This window comes from Aspergillus novofumigatus, assembly GCF_002847465.1.
Source record: "Aspergillus novofumigatus IBT 16806 chromosome Unknown P174scaffold_14, whole genome shotgun sequence".
Taxonomy (NCBI): domain Eukaryota; kingdom Fungi; phylum Ascomycota; class Eurotiomycetes; order Eurotiales; family Aspergillaceae; genus Aspergillus; species Aspergillus novofumigatus.
Genome location: NW_020194287.1, coordinates 24388 through 39807, shown reverse-complemented (window position 1 = coordinate 39807; position 15420 = coordinate 24388). Strand labels below are relative to the sequence as shown.

At 50.8% G+C, this 15420-nt stretch overlaps 5 protein-coding genes across 5 annotated transcripts; 3 read left to right on the top strand and 2 right to left on the bottom strand.

The window, feature by feature from the left end:
• The first annotated feature begins 281 nt into the window (after positions 1 to 281).
• P174DRAFT_516535 (RTA1 domain-containing protein) lies at positions 282 to 1518 on the top strand. The gene is made up of 3 exons (XM_024832345.1): positions 282 to 638; positions 695 to 1089; positions 1153 to 1518. The coding sequence occupies exons 1-3, from the start codon at positions 367 to 369 to the stop codon at positions 1425 to 1427; spliced, it is 942 nt and encodes a 313-aa protein (XP_024677065.1). The 5' UTR covers positions 282 to 366; the 3' UTR covers positions 1428 to 1518.
• Positions 1519 to 1792: 274 nt separating this feature from the next.
• P174DRAFT_436142 (uncharacterized protein) lies at positions 1793 to 2522 on the top strand (the record flags this gene model as incomplete). Its single annotated transcript, XM_024825982.1, has 4 exons — positions 1793 to 2026; positions 2166 to 2316; positions 2349 to 2380; positions 2436 to 2522. The coding sequence occupies 4 exons, from the start codon at positions 1793 to 1795 to the stop codon at positions 2520 to 2522; spliced, it is 504 nt and encodes a 167-aa protein (XP_024677064.1).
• Positions 2523 to 3337: 815 nt separating this feature from the next.
• On the bottom strand, positions 3338 to 10527 carry P174DRAFT_508179 (type I polyketide synthase; the record flags this gene model as incomplete). Its single annotated transcript, XM_024831429.1, has 10 exons — positions 3338 to 3602; positions 3660 to 4185; positions 4212 to 6001; positions 6069 to 7704; positions 7883 to 8001; positions 8059 to 8082; positions 8140 to 8718; positions 8781 to 9134; positions 9193 to 10144; positions 10217 to 10527. 10 exons carry the CDS (start codon positions 10525 to 10527, stop codon positions 3552 to 3554), a joined length of 6342 nt encoding a protein of 2113 aa, XP_024677063.1. The 3' UTR covers positions 3338 to 3551.
• Positions 10528 to 11818: 1291 nt separating this feature from the next.
• On the bottom strand, positions 11819 to 13356 carry P174DRAFT_436140 (cytochrome P450; the record flags this gene model as incomplete). Its single annotated transcript, XM_024825981.1, has 4 exons — positions 11819 to 12015; positions 12071 to 12887; positions 12945 to 13076; positions 13132 to 13356. 4 exons carry the CDS (start codon positions 13354 to 13356, stop codon positions 11819 to 11821), a joined length of 1371 nt encoding a protein of 456 aa, XP_024677062.1.
• Positions 13357 to 13727: 371 nt separating this feature from the next.
• Positions 13728 to 15207, top strand: P174DRAFT_473438 (S-adenosyl-L-methionine-dependent methyltransferase; the record flags this gene model as incomplete). The annotated part of the gene is made up of 5 exons (XM_024830631.1): positions 13728 to 13874; positions 13920 to 14015; positions 14075 to 14587; positions 14637 to 14986; positions 15039 to 15207. 5 exons carry the CDS (start codon positions 13728 to 13730, stop codon positions 15205 to 15207), a joined length of 1275 nt encoding a protein of 424 aa, XP_024677061.1.
• Between the last annotated feature and the right edge of the window lie 213 nt (positions 15208 to 15420).

Here is a 15420-nt window from a genome sequence, read left to right as displayed (position 1 = left end):
CGATATCTCTTGGCAATCGCACTAAACAGATCCACTCAGTCAAGCACCGATGCCACTCATGTTTTGAGTTACATCCAAGTGCATGTGTGCGTATCAGTATTGTCTCATACTTAGCCACGAATACGCCGGGGTGACCCTGGACGCAGCAGGTACCGACGGGCATGCCAACACGGACAAGGACTCCCGGCCTGCAGTTCGTTTTGCAATGAGACCCCCAACATGGACATGGCTTTTCTAAGTTTGTGACCTCTTTATCTAGGCTCCAGGCAACGAAAAATGTCGTTAAGTTAAGTATCGTCGGTCACCAATCCAGGTAGGAAGACTGAAAAAGGAAACAAGCTCAATTCCCATTCCATCTTCGCGATCATGAGTAACTCCACGGATCCCTCAGACTATTGCACTTTGGACATTTGCCCGATTACAGAGGCGTATGTCTACTATGTCCCATCGTTGGCTGGCAATGCTTTCTATCTGGCCTTGTTTGTCGTGCTACTAGCCGCTCAAGCGGTGCTCGTGGTCCGCTATCGAACCTGGGGCTACTTTGCAGGTCTCTTTGGGGGCCTCGTCTTGGAAATCATCGGGTATCTCGGACGGATTCAATTGCATAACAATCCTTTCCGCTTCGATCCGTATCTGGAGTATGTCACCACGCCGTTCACAGCCAATTTTGATCTAATACTGATCCCTACAACAGGTACCTCATCTGCCTGACCATCGGGCCAGCCTTCCTCAGCGCCTCCATCTACATCTGCTTGGGACGCATCGTGACTATCTACGGCGAGAGTATCTCTCGCCTCCGTCCGAAAATATACACGATTGTCTTCGTTGGGTGTGACTTGGTCTCTCTCATCTTACAGGCGGCGGGCGGTGCCATCACCTCCATCGCAGATGCCGACCAGTACGATCTCGCTCAGGATGGTATCAACATCATGATTGCCGGACTCGCTAGCCAGGTCGCGTCTCTGGCTCTCTTTATGGTCCTCTGCCTCGACTTCGCCTGGAAAGTGATCAAGAACCCGCAGGACCTCAACCCCGACACCCGCATGCGGGAGCTCCGACAGAGCCTCCGCTGGAAGGCCTTCCTGGCAGGTAAAGACTACCATTCTCAGTCCACTGGATTAATTGCACGGAGAATTGACTATGTTCTTTTAGGTCTGGCTCTTGCTACTTTGACCATCTTTGTGCGATCTGTCTTCCGAGTGGCGGAGCTTAATGAGGGATTCCACAGTTCGCTAGCCAACAACCAGGTGCTCTTTATGATTCTGGAGGGAGCAATGATTGCCATTGCTGTTATCTGCATGACCATTCTCCATCCAGGCTTTTGCTTTGACGGCCTTTGGGATCAGACGAAATGGTCATTTCGTCGGTCGCGCGACTGCGAAATGCAGTTGATTGAGGTGAGCGCCGAACACGAAGCCAAGGCTTAGGTAGTCCAGATGGATATGAGTTGATGTTGGACTGTTTATCCTCTGAAGACTCAATTTCTTTTTGTCGTGCATGGGAAAATCTCTGCAGCTGAATCAGATGCCTCTTCTGTATATATATATATATTTTCGATATTGTAGCGTCGTCAGATTACTTCAATCGCGAGGAAGGGACTTTTGCGCTATACTACATATTTTTTTCGAATTGGCAGCAAATAGCTACATGGACATAACACCAACTCTCCAATAGATCTATAACTACCGCGCGTCTGCTTGTTGTGGCCCTTAACGACTACGTTTCTCGCTTTCTCTTAAACCCAACTGTCGTTCGATATCTCCACATTCTGCAACCTTGGAGCATCGAAAACATGCACGATCCTCCTGGTACGACGATATTTGATGTCGCTGGGGGACCTGAACGGAATACACTAGCCCGATACCCTCATATGACCCAAATCAGCCACTGGTGTGCCTTTCATGAGCAGCCTTCATTTGACGTCCTTGAGCTGACAGGAGCTGTGAAGAACTGGAACATAAACGCAACGCTGTGCGATTCACTATTTTGGAGCTCTGGGGTTTTTGCTCACTTTTGCTACGTAAACGTATATCCCTGTCCTGAAAGACGGTCTTGCTAGGAGGTGCAGTCCCTGAGCTTTATTGGTATGGAATGTGCAGCACCGTCCCCTGGTGGGAACCTGCGGACACGGACCTCAGTTTCACCTATGACCACTTGAAAAACAGATATGCATGCAGGTGGCGGGTCTTTCCCTTGGGGCTATGCTGTTCATCCCACCGGCGATTCAATGTGGCGCTCGGCCAGTTCGCATTATAACTTCCTGCACGACTTTGTCACAGCAGTCTGGCAAGCCAGGATGGCAACTTTGCGTCAGTGGTATGTGATAAACATGATACTAGGACTTGTAGGCTGCGTCAATGAAGCTCTCATGCCTATGGCGGTAAGTTGCTTGCTTTATCTGATAGTTTTGAATTTAGCTAGAATGTCCATCACAGATCTCGGACCTATTCTTCGTTCATCAACATGGCTCCATGGAAGGCCTCTTCCTGATGGCGATATTAGTTGACGTGGAACCAGACTGACCGCTGGTCGAAACCATAGCTCTCAGCCTTTTTTAGGACTCCTTAGGGCTAGTCGCTGCCGGCTATATCACTGCCTCGCAAGAAGGGTGCTGGGTCTGTTGATGGTCCACAATCTTACGGGCATTGTTACTTTGTTTATTAGCCTCTTTCTGTCTTTCTCGAAAAAATTTAATGGTCACTTCCCGTTATCACACTTGCAGAGTTTAAGAGGGAAGAAGACCCAGACTATAGTCCTGAGATGGTCGTTCTTGTGACCAAGGGCCATTTTTAAAGGGTGCTTGAGATGACTAAGTATCATGAGCATCCAGTGGGAGGATGAGAGGAGACGGGCACAAAGTTGGGGGATTGCAATGACTATGATTGAATTAACTCATCATGTTGCGGCAGGGGACGTATCTGGGATGGTAAAACCGTTAAGGAAAACATCTATGGCTAGGCCGGCGGCCAATAAGGAGCCTGTGTCCAGTAGATTTCTGAGCCTTTACATTGGGCAGCAGATGTGTTATGGGAATCTAAGGTTGGTAGCTCAAACACGAAGGATGAAATGGCTCCTTTGCCTAATAATGCCCCCAAGTCCCCGACCATGCAGCCATGCGAGAACGGGTGACGGTCGCGTGGTGCTTTCCCATTCAACCCACTAGTACAGAGTGCTCACCAGTATACCGCGCTGCTGTTGCGTCTGCTTCTAAATACCTGTCCTCCCTTTTTTTTTTTTTTTTTTTTTTTTTTTTGCGTGAGACAGGTTGGCTTTGCTAAGCGGTTGACTATTGTAACCCCTTTAGATCTGGCTGATGTGAAACGATAGAATAGAATTGCTGCACTAGTTGTACTCTTATTTGATCAGGTGTCTGTATTATCCGCCAGCTTACAACAGAAACTAATTCACCATGTCAGTAATGCACTCCCTGGACTGACCTCGACAGTATCATCTATTACAGTTGAGGCGTAGACAAGGATAGCATCCTATTATTCCAACTCTCTTCACTGCTCTGTGGACATGGCTAGCCGGAGTGTTACCTCTGCGCCACATTATGCAAAGCCCGCGAAATGGTTCTGTAAATGGCTGGACACGGCCACCGCCTGTCGATAATATATGTCAAAACTGAAGTCTTCTCTCCACATATAAGAGGCACTTACATTCTGACCAGCCATCATTGTGAAATGGTTTCCAGAAACAGGGACTGTGGAAATGTGCTGCGCTGGTAGTACAGTCTCCCAACCGTGAGGGCCGAAATCACTTCTATTATCCAATATCCAGGATTCCGTTGAATTTGACGACTCCGAAACGTTGGAATCACCATTGACCCCATCTCGGGCCCAAATGATCAAAGTTTCCAGCGTGTCTACGAGTGGAATGATCGGCCTCGGTTTGTACAATGCCAGATTGGCAACCGTCGAATCGAAGTGCTTCAGGAGACTTTGCCGCTTCTCTCCGGCTTTTGGCGCGGAGGTACCATGGGATTGGCCGAAGACTCCTTTCGAGGCCAAGTAATCGATCAGAGAGGAACTCATCGGAGGAAGGACGGCCGGGCAAGGGGCATCAATCAGGATCAGTGACTGAACCTTCTGCTTGGCCTCAATCAACTGTCTTGATGCTTCATATGCCAAGACGCCACCGACAGACCACCCTCCGAAATGGTACGGCCCATGAGGTTGTTGGTCTCTGATGGCCGAGAGATAGATTTTCACTGTTGCTTCAATGCCGCCAGTATAGTCATCGGGGAGTCGATAAATGGGCAAACGAGTCCGTATATGTCAAAGTCTGGGCTGATGGGCTCTAACGCCGCATACGAGAATGGGGACCCTGAGCCGTCTGGAAAGAGGAAGAAGTTGCCAGTACTCGTGGGATTGGAGCGCTTCTGAAGGAGGACCACTCTGGCCCGGAAGCTGACATCCGTCTGGTTGTGATTAGCGGCGTGCAGTTTCTGGTCTCCTTTTTCGACTTTCTCAATGCCCTGCAACCGTGGCGTTACGAAGCCCGTTACCCTGGGTAGAGCTCTGAACACTTCATTCATTGTATTGTTCTCTAGAAAGAAGTCCGTTGGCAGCTCAACCCCTACCTCTTGGAGTCTTGCAAGGACTGCAAGACTCATCAAGGAATCGACCCCAAGTGCGCTTAGATCGGCAGATGATTCAAGATCTTCCGTGGGGATGCCGGTTTCATCCGAAATGATGGACCTCACTAACTCTGCAGTATCTGAAATGGCACTATCAGGAGTGAAAGTCTCCACCATCGCGGACGACTGCGACGAGTCTGAAGCCTCATAAGAGCTGCCACTGTCTTGGCCACTCTCCGCTGAAGAGTTGGTCAGGGGGCTGGTGGTTCCACCCTGCTTCTGGTCCAGCATGGCCAGGAGCTCACTAATTGTATTGCAGTCCATCAATTCACTGTGGGAAATTGTAATGGCAAGTTGTTCGGTAAGATTGCTGGCCAAGGTCAGCGACATCAAGGAATCGACACCCAAATCGGATAGTCGATCATGCGGAGAAATGTCTGAAGCTTCCAGTCCGAGCTCGGCAGAAATGATATCGAGGGAAGTACCTGGTCGGAAGGATACGGCGGCCAACTGAGTATCTGAAGACGGGGTTGGTCTCTTTGGTAGAGGCTTCTGTGGAACAGCTTTGGGTAATTGCCTCTCTGCCGTCCTTTTGACGCCAACTGGAGGTAGAAGCATGTCCAGGACTGTGCGGGGAACTCGCTGGAAACGAAGATCTTCTGCCAGACCAACGACCTCTCCATCGCATAGGATCCACACATTTCCTCCGACCATCGTCTTATCCCTGGGAAGCATCCTCACATATGCCTGGTAATGGCCTTGCGGATTCAAAGGCTTGGCAAATCGCAGACTCTCCCACCCATGCGAGATATAGACCGCTTCATTGTAGTTAAGGGTGTCATTTCCATTCATGACGAAGCCGGAGAGATGTAGCAAAGCGTCAATCCAATAGGGACTGTAGACGAAAGTCGCATCGTCGCCGCGATCATCTAGCTTTACTGTCGCTGTGGCCTCGAACAGATTGCTCGCAAGCAGGACCTGATCCATCCGCTGGTACTGGGGCGCATAGTCCACCAAACTCGCAAAAAGTCGGTACGCCAGGCGACTGGTGATCTTGCTGACCTCTCCAGAGTCCGTGAGCTTCTGTAACGCGGCAACGCGGTCTTGGATCAGATATAGATCGTGTGACCAACGCCTCAGCCACTTTTCAGGAGACCCAAATTCGATGCAGCAGGTAGCGTGTTTCGTTTCTGCTTTTTGGCCAGGAGATGCTGCGACGTACTCAACTTTAATGATTTGCGAGGGTCGATCGACACGCGCGTAGATGCGCAACACCCTGGTTTCTTCTTCTCTCGAGGTTTTGACGATCAGCGGCTGTTGGACCTCCATCGCAGTGATATTGTGCCCGGACGAGGAGAATCCAGATTCCGGCTTCTGTTGTATGTGCCGGGCAACGGTCAAAGCCACATCAGCGTACATGGACTGCGAGCGAGGAATTAGCAGAGCTCCTCTAAGTTAAACAGATACATATCCTTTGCCATCTACTTACAGAAGGGCAAAGAGCCGAACCGTTGACGCGATGGCCACTGATAGCGGCATGGATTTCTGGTGCTGACAGATCCGTTTCAAACACGGCGATCGCGTTGGCTCCTTTGTAGTTCTCTTCTAAAACGCGATGAACAGAGCTTGACAACTTCGGCACTGGCTTGTCCTCGTCGCCGTTGCTGACAGCCAGCCACGGGTCGCCTTTGCGCAGTGTCCAATCATTTCGGTATTCAACCCAGTAGTTCTTATTTTCGAAGGAATAAGCCGGGAGGGTCAGCAGGCGACAAGCCCCTTCGATATCCCGATGGTACTCGGACCAGTTAATGCTGAAACCCATATCATGGAGCGAAGTGAGACTTCCAACAATGACTTTCCAAGGATTCTCCTTACGCCTCAATGTAGGGAGTGTCTGCGTTGGATCTCCTAGATTGGATCGTACCATTCTCGAGCAGATTGGATGAGGACCAATCTCAATGAAAATGGTTGACTCTTGAACCAGCCCAACATCTCTGGCATTGCGCACTGCACTTGAAAATTGGACCGCCTGGCGACAGTGCTGTCGCAGATACTGGGCGTCGATCTGTTCCCCAGGACCCAAAACAAGACCCTTTAGAGAGCTAATGAAGGGGCAGTGTGGTGTTCCCATATTCACAACTTTGGCAACCTCTTCAAGATCATGCAAAATTGGATCAACCTGTGCAGAATGAAAGGCGTAGGGCACCTGGAGTTTGGTTGACCGGATATTCTTTGCAGCCAAGTATGCCTCTAAGTCATCGATGGCAGCTTTTTCGCCCGAGAAGACAGTTTCACGAGGGCTATTGACACAGGCGATTTCCACACGTGAGGAAACCTCGGCCGGAACGGTCTGAAGAACGGAAGTCGAGTCTGCCACTGCTAGCATGGCATGTGAATGCATCTCACACCTGCTCTCCAACAAGCGAGCTCTGTATCCCACCAGGTAGATAGTATCACTTATGGAAAGCACTCCGCTAACTTGAAGGGCTGCATACTCTCCCAAGCTATGGCCCACTACTGCGTCTGGTTTGATACCTAGAGAGTTCCACAGACGAGCCAAGGCTACTTGGATGCAAACCAGACCGATCTGTGTCTGTATGGGAGAAAGCAAGTCTAGGTCAACCGCGGTGCCATCGATGATGGATAGAAACGAAGGGAATCCTTGCTGGCGAGCAATGCCATCGAAATGGTCGATATCTGCCCTGAACTGAGACGACATAGTGTATAACTCACGAGCCAAGGCCGGGTATGCGGCACCTTGCCCAGTGAAAACGAAAACAACCGGCCTTGAGACCGGTGGTGTGCTGAGGCCGGGTATAACTGAGTGTTTCTTCTGCTCTAAAGCAATGCGCAATTGCTCGGTGGAGCTCTCCGCGACACTAACCCGGAAACCGTGATGCCTGCGACGGGCAGTGGTCGTGTAGGAGAGGTCCACTGGCGATGTGTTCGGGTTTGCGGACAGATATGCAATCAATTTGTCTAGATTATTCGACAGCGCTGCTTTCGTGTGCCCTGAGACCGTGACTGGATGGAGTGGCCGAGGTTCGATGCCGTGCTGGACAACTGGAGTGGGCGCCTCTTGGATCAAGAGGGCCGTGTTGCCACCCTTGGGTAATTCGTTAGCTCTCGATAATTAGCGCAACAGGCCAGGTCAGATGGAAAACCAACAGCTGCGCTAAAATTGTTCACAAGAATGCTCCTCTTCTTCCCCGGTTTACCCTGGAATGGCGTCATCTTCAACGGAATTCGAACACTAAGTCAGGTCAGCCGCAGTTCAAACTCTGGGGAATCGACACCGTTTACTTTCGCGCGTTCAGATCAGGGAATCCGCGGTTGATGGCATTTTTGATACCGATATGAGGAGGGATAGCAGAGTGTTTGAAGATCAGAATGGCTTTGATCAAGGATGCCACGCCGGACGACTGTTCATCTCATTAATCCATTGTATACCATGGCCGCTATGAGTGAGGAAGACGTACAGCTTCACCATGTCCAATATTCGCCTAGATCGATAAGTAACCAGCACTCGGACGCCAGGAGCTAGGTTGGACTTCTCGTACCTTGACTGCACCAACATACAGAGGATTGTCCTCAGCTCGACTTGGGCGCTCGGGTCCAAAAACATCCACAACTGAGCGCATCTCTGTACCATCTCCCGCCTGCGTGCCTGTTCCATGCATTTCGATATATCCGACGTCTAATGGATCAACGCCTGACTGCCCGAGGACGTGGCGGTATAAATTGGACTGCGTTTCCGCATGAGGGTGCGTGATGCTGATCGCGTTCGCCGAGTGATTTGTCCCCGCCCCCAAGATGACAGCTAGGACGTTATCCCGATCTAATTCTGCATCTGTTAGCCTCTTTATTACTACGCTACCGATGCCGTCGGCGCGGCAGTACCCATCGGCTCCGTCGTCGAATGTTTTGCATGATCCTGTCTTAGAGAGGAACTGGCCACGGCTTAGTCCAGAAAACAAGTCGGGCGAGGTCAGCACACTGAGGCCCCCTGCAACAGCAGTATCGCATTCACCATTCCGCAACGCTGTGCAAGCCAACTGGATAGCAGCAAGGCTTGATGAGCAGGCCGTGTCGACGCTATAGCTCGGACCACCGAATTTAAAGAAATAATTGATTCGCCCCTGTGCAGCGATGTCAGCCCATATACGAATTTCGAACTCAGGGGGAGGTGTCTGGTCCTAACCGGGCCAAAAGCACGTATGCCACCGGTGATGAAATATGTTCCAATGTCTTGGGCCGCATTAACATCTCTGTAATCGTCGCTTGTTTGGCCGTAAAAGGTCCCAACGCGGCTGAGAGCCGTAGAACGGGTACGGTCAGGGACAAACCCGGACATTTCCAGGGCCTCGTAGGCAGTAACAAGAGCCAGACGCTGCATCGGATCCGTCTGAAGAGCTTCACGCGGTGACATGTTGAAGAATCTCGGGTCGAACTCTCCCGGTCGATCGATGAAGCAGCCGTACGGAGTCCAGCTGGTGTTCTTGGCTTTACCGGTAGGGTCGACATGTTTCTCGACGTCGAACCGATCCTTTGGAATCTATCGCATCTGTTAGGAGTCTATTCCACCTAGTCAACAAATGGCTGCAGTCACTTACCACTCGGTGTAGGTCCAGACCCGATTCCAGCAGGCTCCAGAGAGCTTCAGCGCTCTCGGCACCTGGAAACCGGCCTGACATGCCCACAATGGCCAAAGGAGCCTGACTGAAGGCGGCAGACGGTTTATACTGGTCGACGCCAGGTTCTAATACAACTAACTCCCGCGTGGAAATATTCGCCGATGTTCGATTACGCAGCGCTGCTGCCAGACTGTCCGCCACAGGAGTTGGACCGACAGCATCAATTCTGACGGAGGCTATTGTGTTTTCCCGGATCAGAGATGCACACCGGTCGACAATTAAATCCAGCCGTAGCGGTGCCTGCAGTGTGTGATGGACAACTGTTTTGAACAGATCCAGAGCGCTATTAGAGTCCACCGGCTCACCTGTCAGTGGGGAGAGAAGAGTCTTAATTGACTTGAAGCTGGATAAAAGATCGGCGTCGATGCCGCATCGAGACAAGAAACTTGGAAAATCCAGCACCGTATGGATATGGGAGGCGTGGTATCCTGCGAAAATCGGCAGCCAGATGATCTTCCTGGACGGCTGCGACGCCGTTAGGCTCTCTGCGAAACGACTTAACGCCGGGGGCGAACCACTGATGGTTACACTTTTGAGCCCAACCGCGCTCACAAAACAGCGGTGGCGGAGTGATAGATGCCCTCCAGCGTCGTATATTTTCAGAGCTGACAGTGCCTCGTCTTCGGTCATTTTAGGAATGGCGATGGACCAGCTGCCCAAAGGGTTCCCCTGCTCGTGCAGCATGCTGCTTGCCGTCGCTGCTTGCAGACCCATTTGGAATGCCATCGAGACTGTCGGCACGGCTAAGAGCTTCAGGTCATCCAGTGAAGCTGATGTAGCATAGGCCGCTGCAACAAGCGATCCGGTGCACAACCCGACTACGGCGATGTGCTCATTTTGTTCTGGTCGACGACCTCGTCCCTCGAAGTATCTGGCATGGTACAAATGCGTTATTAGGGCATGTTACAGCAAATGGGCCGCTGACAGATTGGTGAACTCTTACCGGAAAATTTGCAGCAGCTGAGTAACGCATAACAACGCACTGCTGATTGATGGATGACATACTCCATTGCTCTTCTCGTAGATCCTAGCTAAATCATGGATGCTTTTGAAGCCAGGGAGGTGTTCTCGTTGAAAGGGCCGAAGTCGATCAGATTGAGCTCTCAGCGCCGCGCTTGCGTCGCGAATAAACTCACTCTGGGCGACGCTATGGGGCGCGCTAAGCAATAGTTTCTTGAGCAACGGGGATACATTGTTCGTCTGATCTCCCAAGACAACTAGATTCAGGCGTTCAACCTGGAGTGGGCGATGCATTGTGTCGAATGTGTAAAGCTTCTGTTGAGCATGCGTTGAGGCATGTATTTTTTTCGAGGCTGTGTATTCGATATAACCGGCCAGCGGGAAAGCCTGGCTTAATACAAAGGCAGCCGATATGTATCTGCGAATACGATATATTGCACGTTCTTGCAGAAACTGGCTTGGCTGATTTCAACCATCATCGTCTTCGGAACTTTACTCTCAATTCCATGGCAGTCCACGATAGCGGAGGGACACCGATGGCGCACGGCGGTTTGGAACGACCTCACTGCAGTCTGAGTCTCACTGCGAATCACGCATATCCGCCCAATTCGCCGGAGAATTAATAAGTGAAGAGATCTGACACCGTCATTGGTTCGGAGGATCATGCGCCAGACACATGGCGGGCAAAACCACATGGCTCGGAGATCATCTACTTCGTGTCCGGGGGGTTTCTGCATGCATAACCGAATGCACTTCCGATGGACTGCAGCGGAGGGAAACTTCTAAGCCCTGCCGATCAATCCCAAGGGGCTTCGCTGCTCACCTGGGACTAGCCATCCGAGGGCAATACTCGCGCCAAAAACAGGAGGATCATACCCAACGGAATGTCGTACCCGCCCTGATCCGCCACTTCCGTAATTCACCTGACACTAGAAAACTGCTGTACACTGAGGGTTTGGTCCCTGTGCTGCCCAGCTTCGCAGGAGGTACTTACTGCAGCAGCTGCTACCATTCAACCGCTGTTGCTTCTGAAGCAAGAAGCTAGAGCCATTGAGTTACTTTAGGGAGGAGTGTTAGTTTCTAGCTGAATGATGGGGTTAAAGTAAACAGCATCGGGAGAGTATCATTAGTTTCGCAGGAAACGCGACTCTAACTCCCATCTAGTAGATCTGAAGCGCTCTGAATAACTCCAAATTTTACTCTCAACCATACTAGTATTTGATCAAGTATCTGCGCAGTGTTTATGAATTACATTAGAGACTTCCCTTGCCACAATATTGCTGCTCTTGAAGAATATATCAATTGACCGGATACCTTCAGATAAATATTCGTTCGTAGTGAGATCTAGAGAGCAATAGAGTGAGATGCAGCTGCTAACGCGCGCGAAACAGCACCCGTGCCGTCTGGTTGGGTTGACGAGATCGGTCGTACCAGGTTGGTTTGGGAAGCACTGTAGGATCTTCCAGTCGGATCTCATAGTGCAAGAGAGTGTGAGCAAGGAGCAGTTTGATTTCTTGAGCTGCAAAAAATCGCCCAGGACAGGCATCCTTCCCATGGCCGAAGTTGATATGTGTCGGGGATGTGGTCACGAACTGGTACCGGTTCTCGTCCCCGGCTGCTCTCGAAGACGAGACCATCGGAAAGCGTCAAATTTCGAGGCTTCAGGATATATTGTATCATCAAGGTACATGGCATGCATCGGGACTAGGACGTATGAGCCGTTGGGAACAGTGGTGCCATCCGAGAATGTGAAGTCCTTGGTGACAGCTCGGGTCATTTGGGCTGCAGGCTATGACTTTAGTAATTACCCTTTTAGGTGCAATTTGATAACACGTACAACTCGCGATAGGAGCCAATCTTTGACTTTCTAGCATAAAGCTGTCCAATTTGCGCATCCGGCTCAATGATCGAGCGGTCCATCCATCCGTTTGCACGGCGCTTTCAATCTCCGCTCGCAGCTCCGAATGGATGTCCGTATGCAATGCGAGATCATAAACACAGTTCAGAAAGGTGACGCTGGTCGTATGCACCGCCGCAACGTTTAGATGAAGCAAACGATACATCAGCCGCTCCGGGTCTCGTTCTTGGTCGTTTGGGGCGGCATCAATGACCCACTGAAGTGAGTCTACCGGTTTGCTTTTGGGAGATGTGTGTTGGAGCTTCTTGACGTCCTCCAGTCGAGCCTTGATATATGGTATGAGATGCTTGCGAGCTACCTTCTGCCGTTCCCCGACATTGGTGACGAAGTATGTTACCGTTGACTTGAGGAAGTCTGGCCAGGCACGCAGCTTATCTGCACCGCCGAACACATCTATAGTGTACCTTATGGACATCTGAAGATACTCCTCATTTCGACACAGTGGTACACCCACAAGAAGTCTGTTCGCCGTACGTGTCGCGATTCGATGAGCAGCACGAGCCATAACAACCGGTTTCCAGTCTGCAAAGTAGCATATCAGTGGTGCGTAATGCAGGAGCCTGTCGGAAAAATTACCGGCTGGAGTTCCTATTTCCTGATGAAATACTAGACTAATCTCATCCAGTAGATCGTTGACCTTGAGCTCTAGGCTTGGAGTTAGGTTGGTCTTGATAATATGGAAATGGAACTTGTTTGCTTCGACGATGGGAGAAACAGTGTATTTTGCTTGTTGTACCTATTATTGGACTATCAGCATCGATCTGACTCTTTGAATGGCCAGTCTTCAACTCACATCGTTGGCTGCTTCCTTAGCGCTGAGATGTGTTGGTGGTGCTGTTCGTATCTCGTCCACGAACTTTGGTGGAATGACAATGACCCATCGGACGGGAGTTCGAAGTTGGTAGAAGTGGCCATATTTTGAGAACTAGATTCTGGATCAGCTCCGCAGGCTAGGCGTGACTGCGCATTGCATCTCTCACTTTTTCGTACCCGGCTTTCAGCACACCAGGGCTGTCTCTGAGATAGTCCAGAGAGTCATACCAGCTTCCAAACCAGCCCGGATGTGTGCTATAGACAGGCAATCTGGCGCGTTTAGGGCTCAAGGCAAGTTTGTAATAGAGGGCAACAAAGCCTAGAGTTCCAAGGAGGAGAGCCCACTTGAAACTTCCAGGACCAAGCAGAATCAGCTCGTTAAGGACCGCCATCTCTGTTTTCCAAATCGGACAGCTCAGAGTTCACTTGACAGAGCCGTTAGGTGATCTGCTGACGGCGTCGCTAGTTGTTGATGTCTTTTTATCAATTTCCCTCAAGACGCTTCTCTACATCTCGTAATTCAGGGTAAATTATACACAGACTCCATGAACTGCGTCGCTCGTATGAACCTGAACAAACTATTGGCTATTTGGCCTCGCCGAGTTGAATCAAACCTTCTCGGAGGTTTTGGCGCCTTACGATCAGCCAAGCGCCGACGGAAAATACGACCAACACGCCGCACTCATATATTATACCTCGATTTCGGCCATTCGCTTGGGATAAGGGACAACTAAGCATTCAGTCTGCTCGCTTTCGAATCATCATGTCAGATCCCACCGTCTTGTTGAACCTTGCGGCCACCATCTCCAACGCCGCGCTCACGATCACCCGCCATAACCTGGCAGCATCCGCTCCTGCTCCGTCATTTGTAGTTGAGAGCTCGAGCAATGGGCCTGTCAATGGTAACGGAGTGGCAAGGGCTAAAGACGGTAAAAGCGAACTCGCCCAAGAGGAGGCTCTTGATGCCGCAGTTTCCCTTATTCAAGCATCAACGGACCTCCAGATTCTCGTGTCTGGACCAGAAAACTATCTGAAAAGCTTATCATACGGCGTACGTCTGGTTTAACAGTGATCGAGTCATCGTAGCTGACGTGGATGGAATGTATCTAGTACCACGACATCACTGCCTTGGCTGTCGTAATTGAGTTCGACCTCGCAGGCAAGGTGCCCCTCGAATCCTCCGTCTCCTTCAAAGAGCTTTCCATTAGCAGCGGTTGCCCACTGGGCCGATTGGAGCGTGTGCTGCGCCTTCTCTTCGTTCGTCGAATCTTTTATGAACCTCGTCCGGGATACGTCGGTCATACCGTCGTGTCTCAACGAATGGTGATCAACCCAGAGTTGACTGCGTTCCTTGGCCACTGCACCCATGAAGCCTTTCCGGCCGCCTCAAGACTAGTTGACTCTCTGCGTAAATACCCTTCGTCAGAAGAGCCTAATCAAACAGGGTTTAACATAGCGTTTAACACGATCGACCCGTTGTTCACTTTCCTGTCAAAGGATCCCGAACGCTTTGAACGTTTTAATCGTGGGATGGCCGGTCTGAGCAAGAGTGGTGGCCGGTCAGCGCAACAGGTCGTTGAGGGATTTCCCTGGGACTCCCTTGGTGCCGCCACTGTCATTGATGTGAGATTTCCAATACTGTGTCACGTTAGGAGGTACTGACTGAGGTTAGGTCGGAGGTGGTAATGGGCACATTTCAGTGGCTTTGGCCGAGCAATACCCGCAGCTCTTGTTTGTTGTCCAGGACCTCGAGGCTGCAATCTTGTCAGGGACCGAATCTCTCCCGTCTGCCTTGAAGGGTCGGGTGCAGTTCGAGGTCCACGACATGTTCCAGCCTCAGACACGCAGGGGCGTTGATGTCTTTTATCTGCGACACATTCTCCACGACTGGCCCGATCATTATGCAGTGAGAATCCTCCAGAACCTCGTGCCCGCGATGAAGCCAGACTCTCGTGTGATCATCTCGGACTCAGTTATCCCGCCGCCAGAGCAACTCCATGGGTTACATGAGAAGCTAGTCCGGTATGCTTGTCAGGTTCTCCATCTCATCGGGCAAGAGGCTGACTGTCCACAGGTATCTCGACATGCAAATGATGGTCTTGCACAATGCGCGGGAGCGCACCGAAGAGGACTTTGCAGATCTCCTGGCTCGAGCTGACCCTCGTCTGAAGATCAAAAATGTCTGGCGGAAGGGACCGGACGCAGCAGCCAGTACGATGGTTGAGGCTGTGCTTGTAGGGTAGTTGTATGCTTATTGTCCAATTGATAGGAGAATGATTGATTTGGTTTGGTATATTTCGCTTCTTTGCTTTACTTAGTGCGGAGTTATTTGAGGGTGGGCCTGCGGCTTGTACGCAAGCAAGTTCAAATCGAACCGATGTGATTTATCACAACAGATGGTTCTTACCCCAGTCTTGGGGATTATGTTCGCTCAAGCCCCTTGTCACATACTCTAG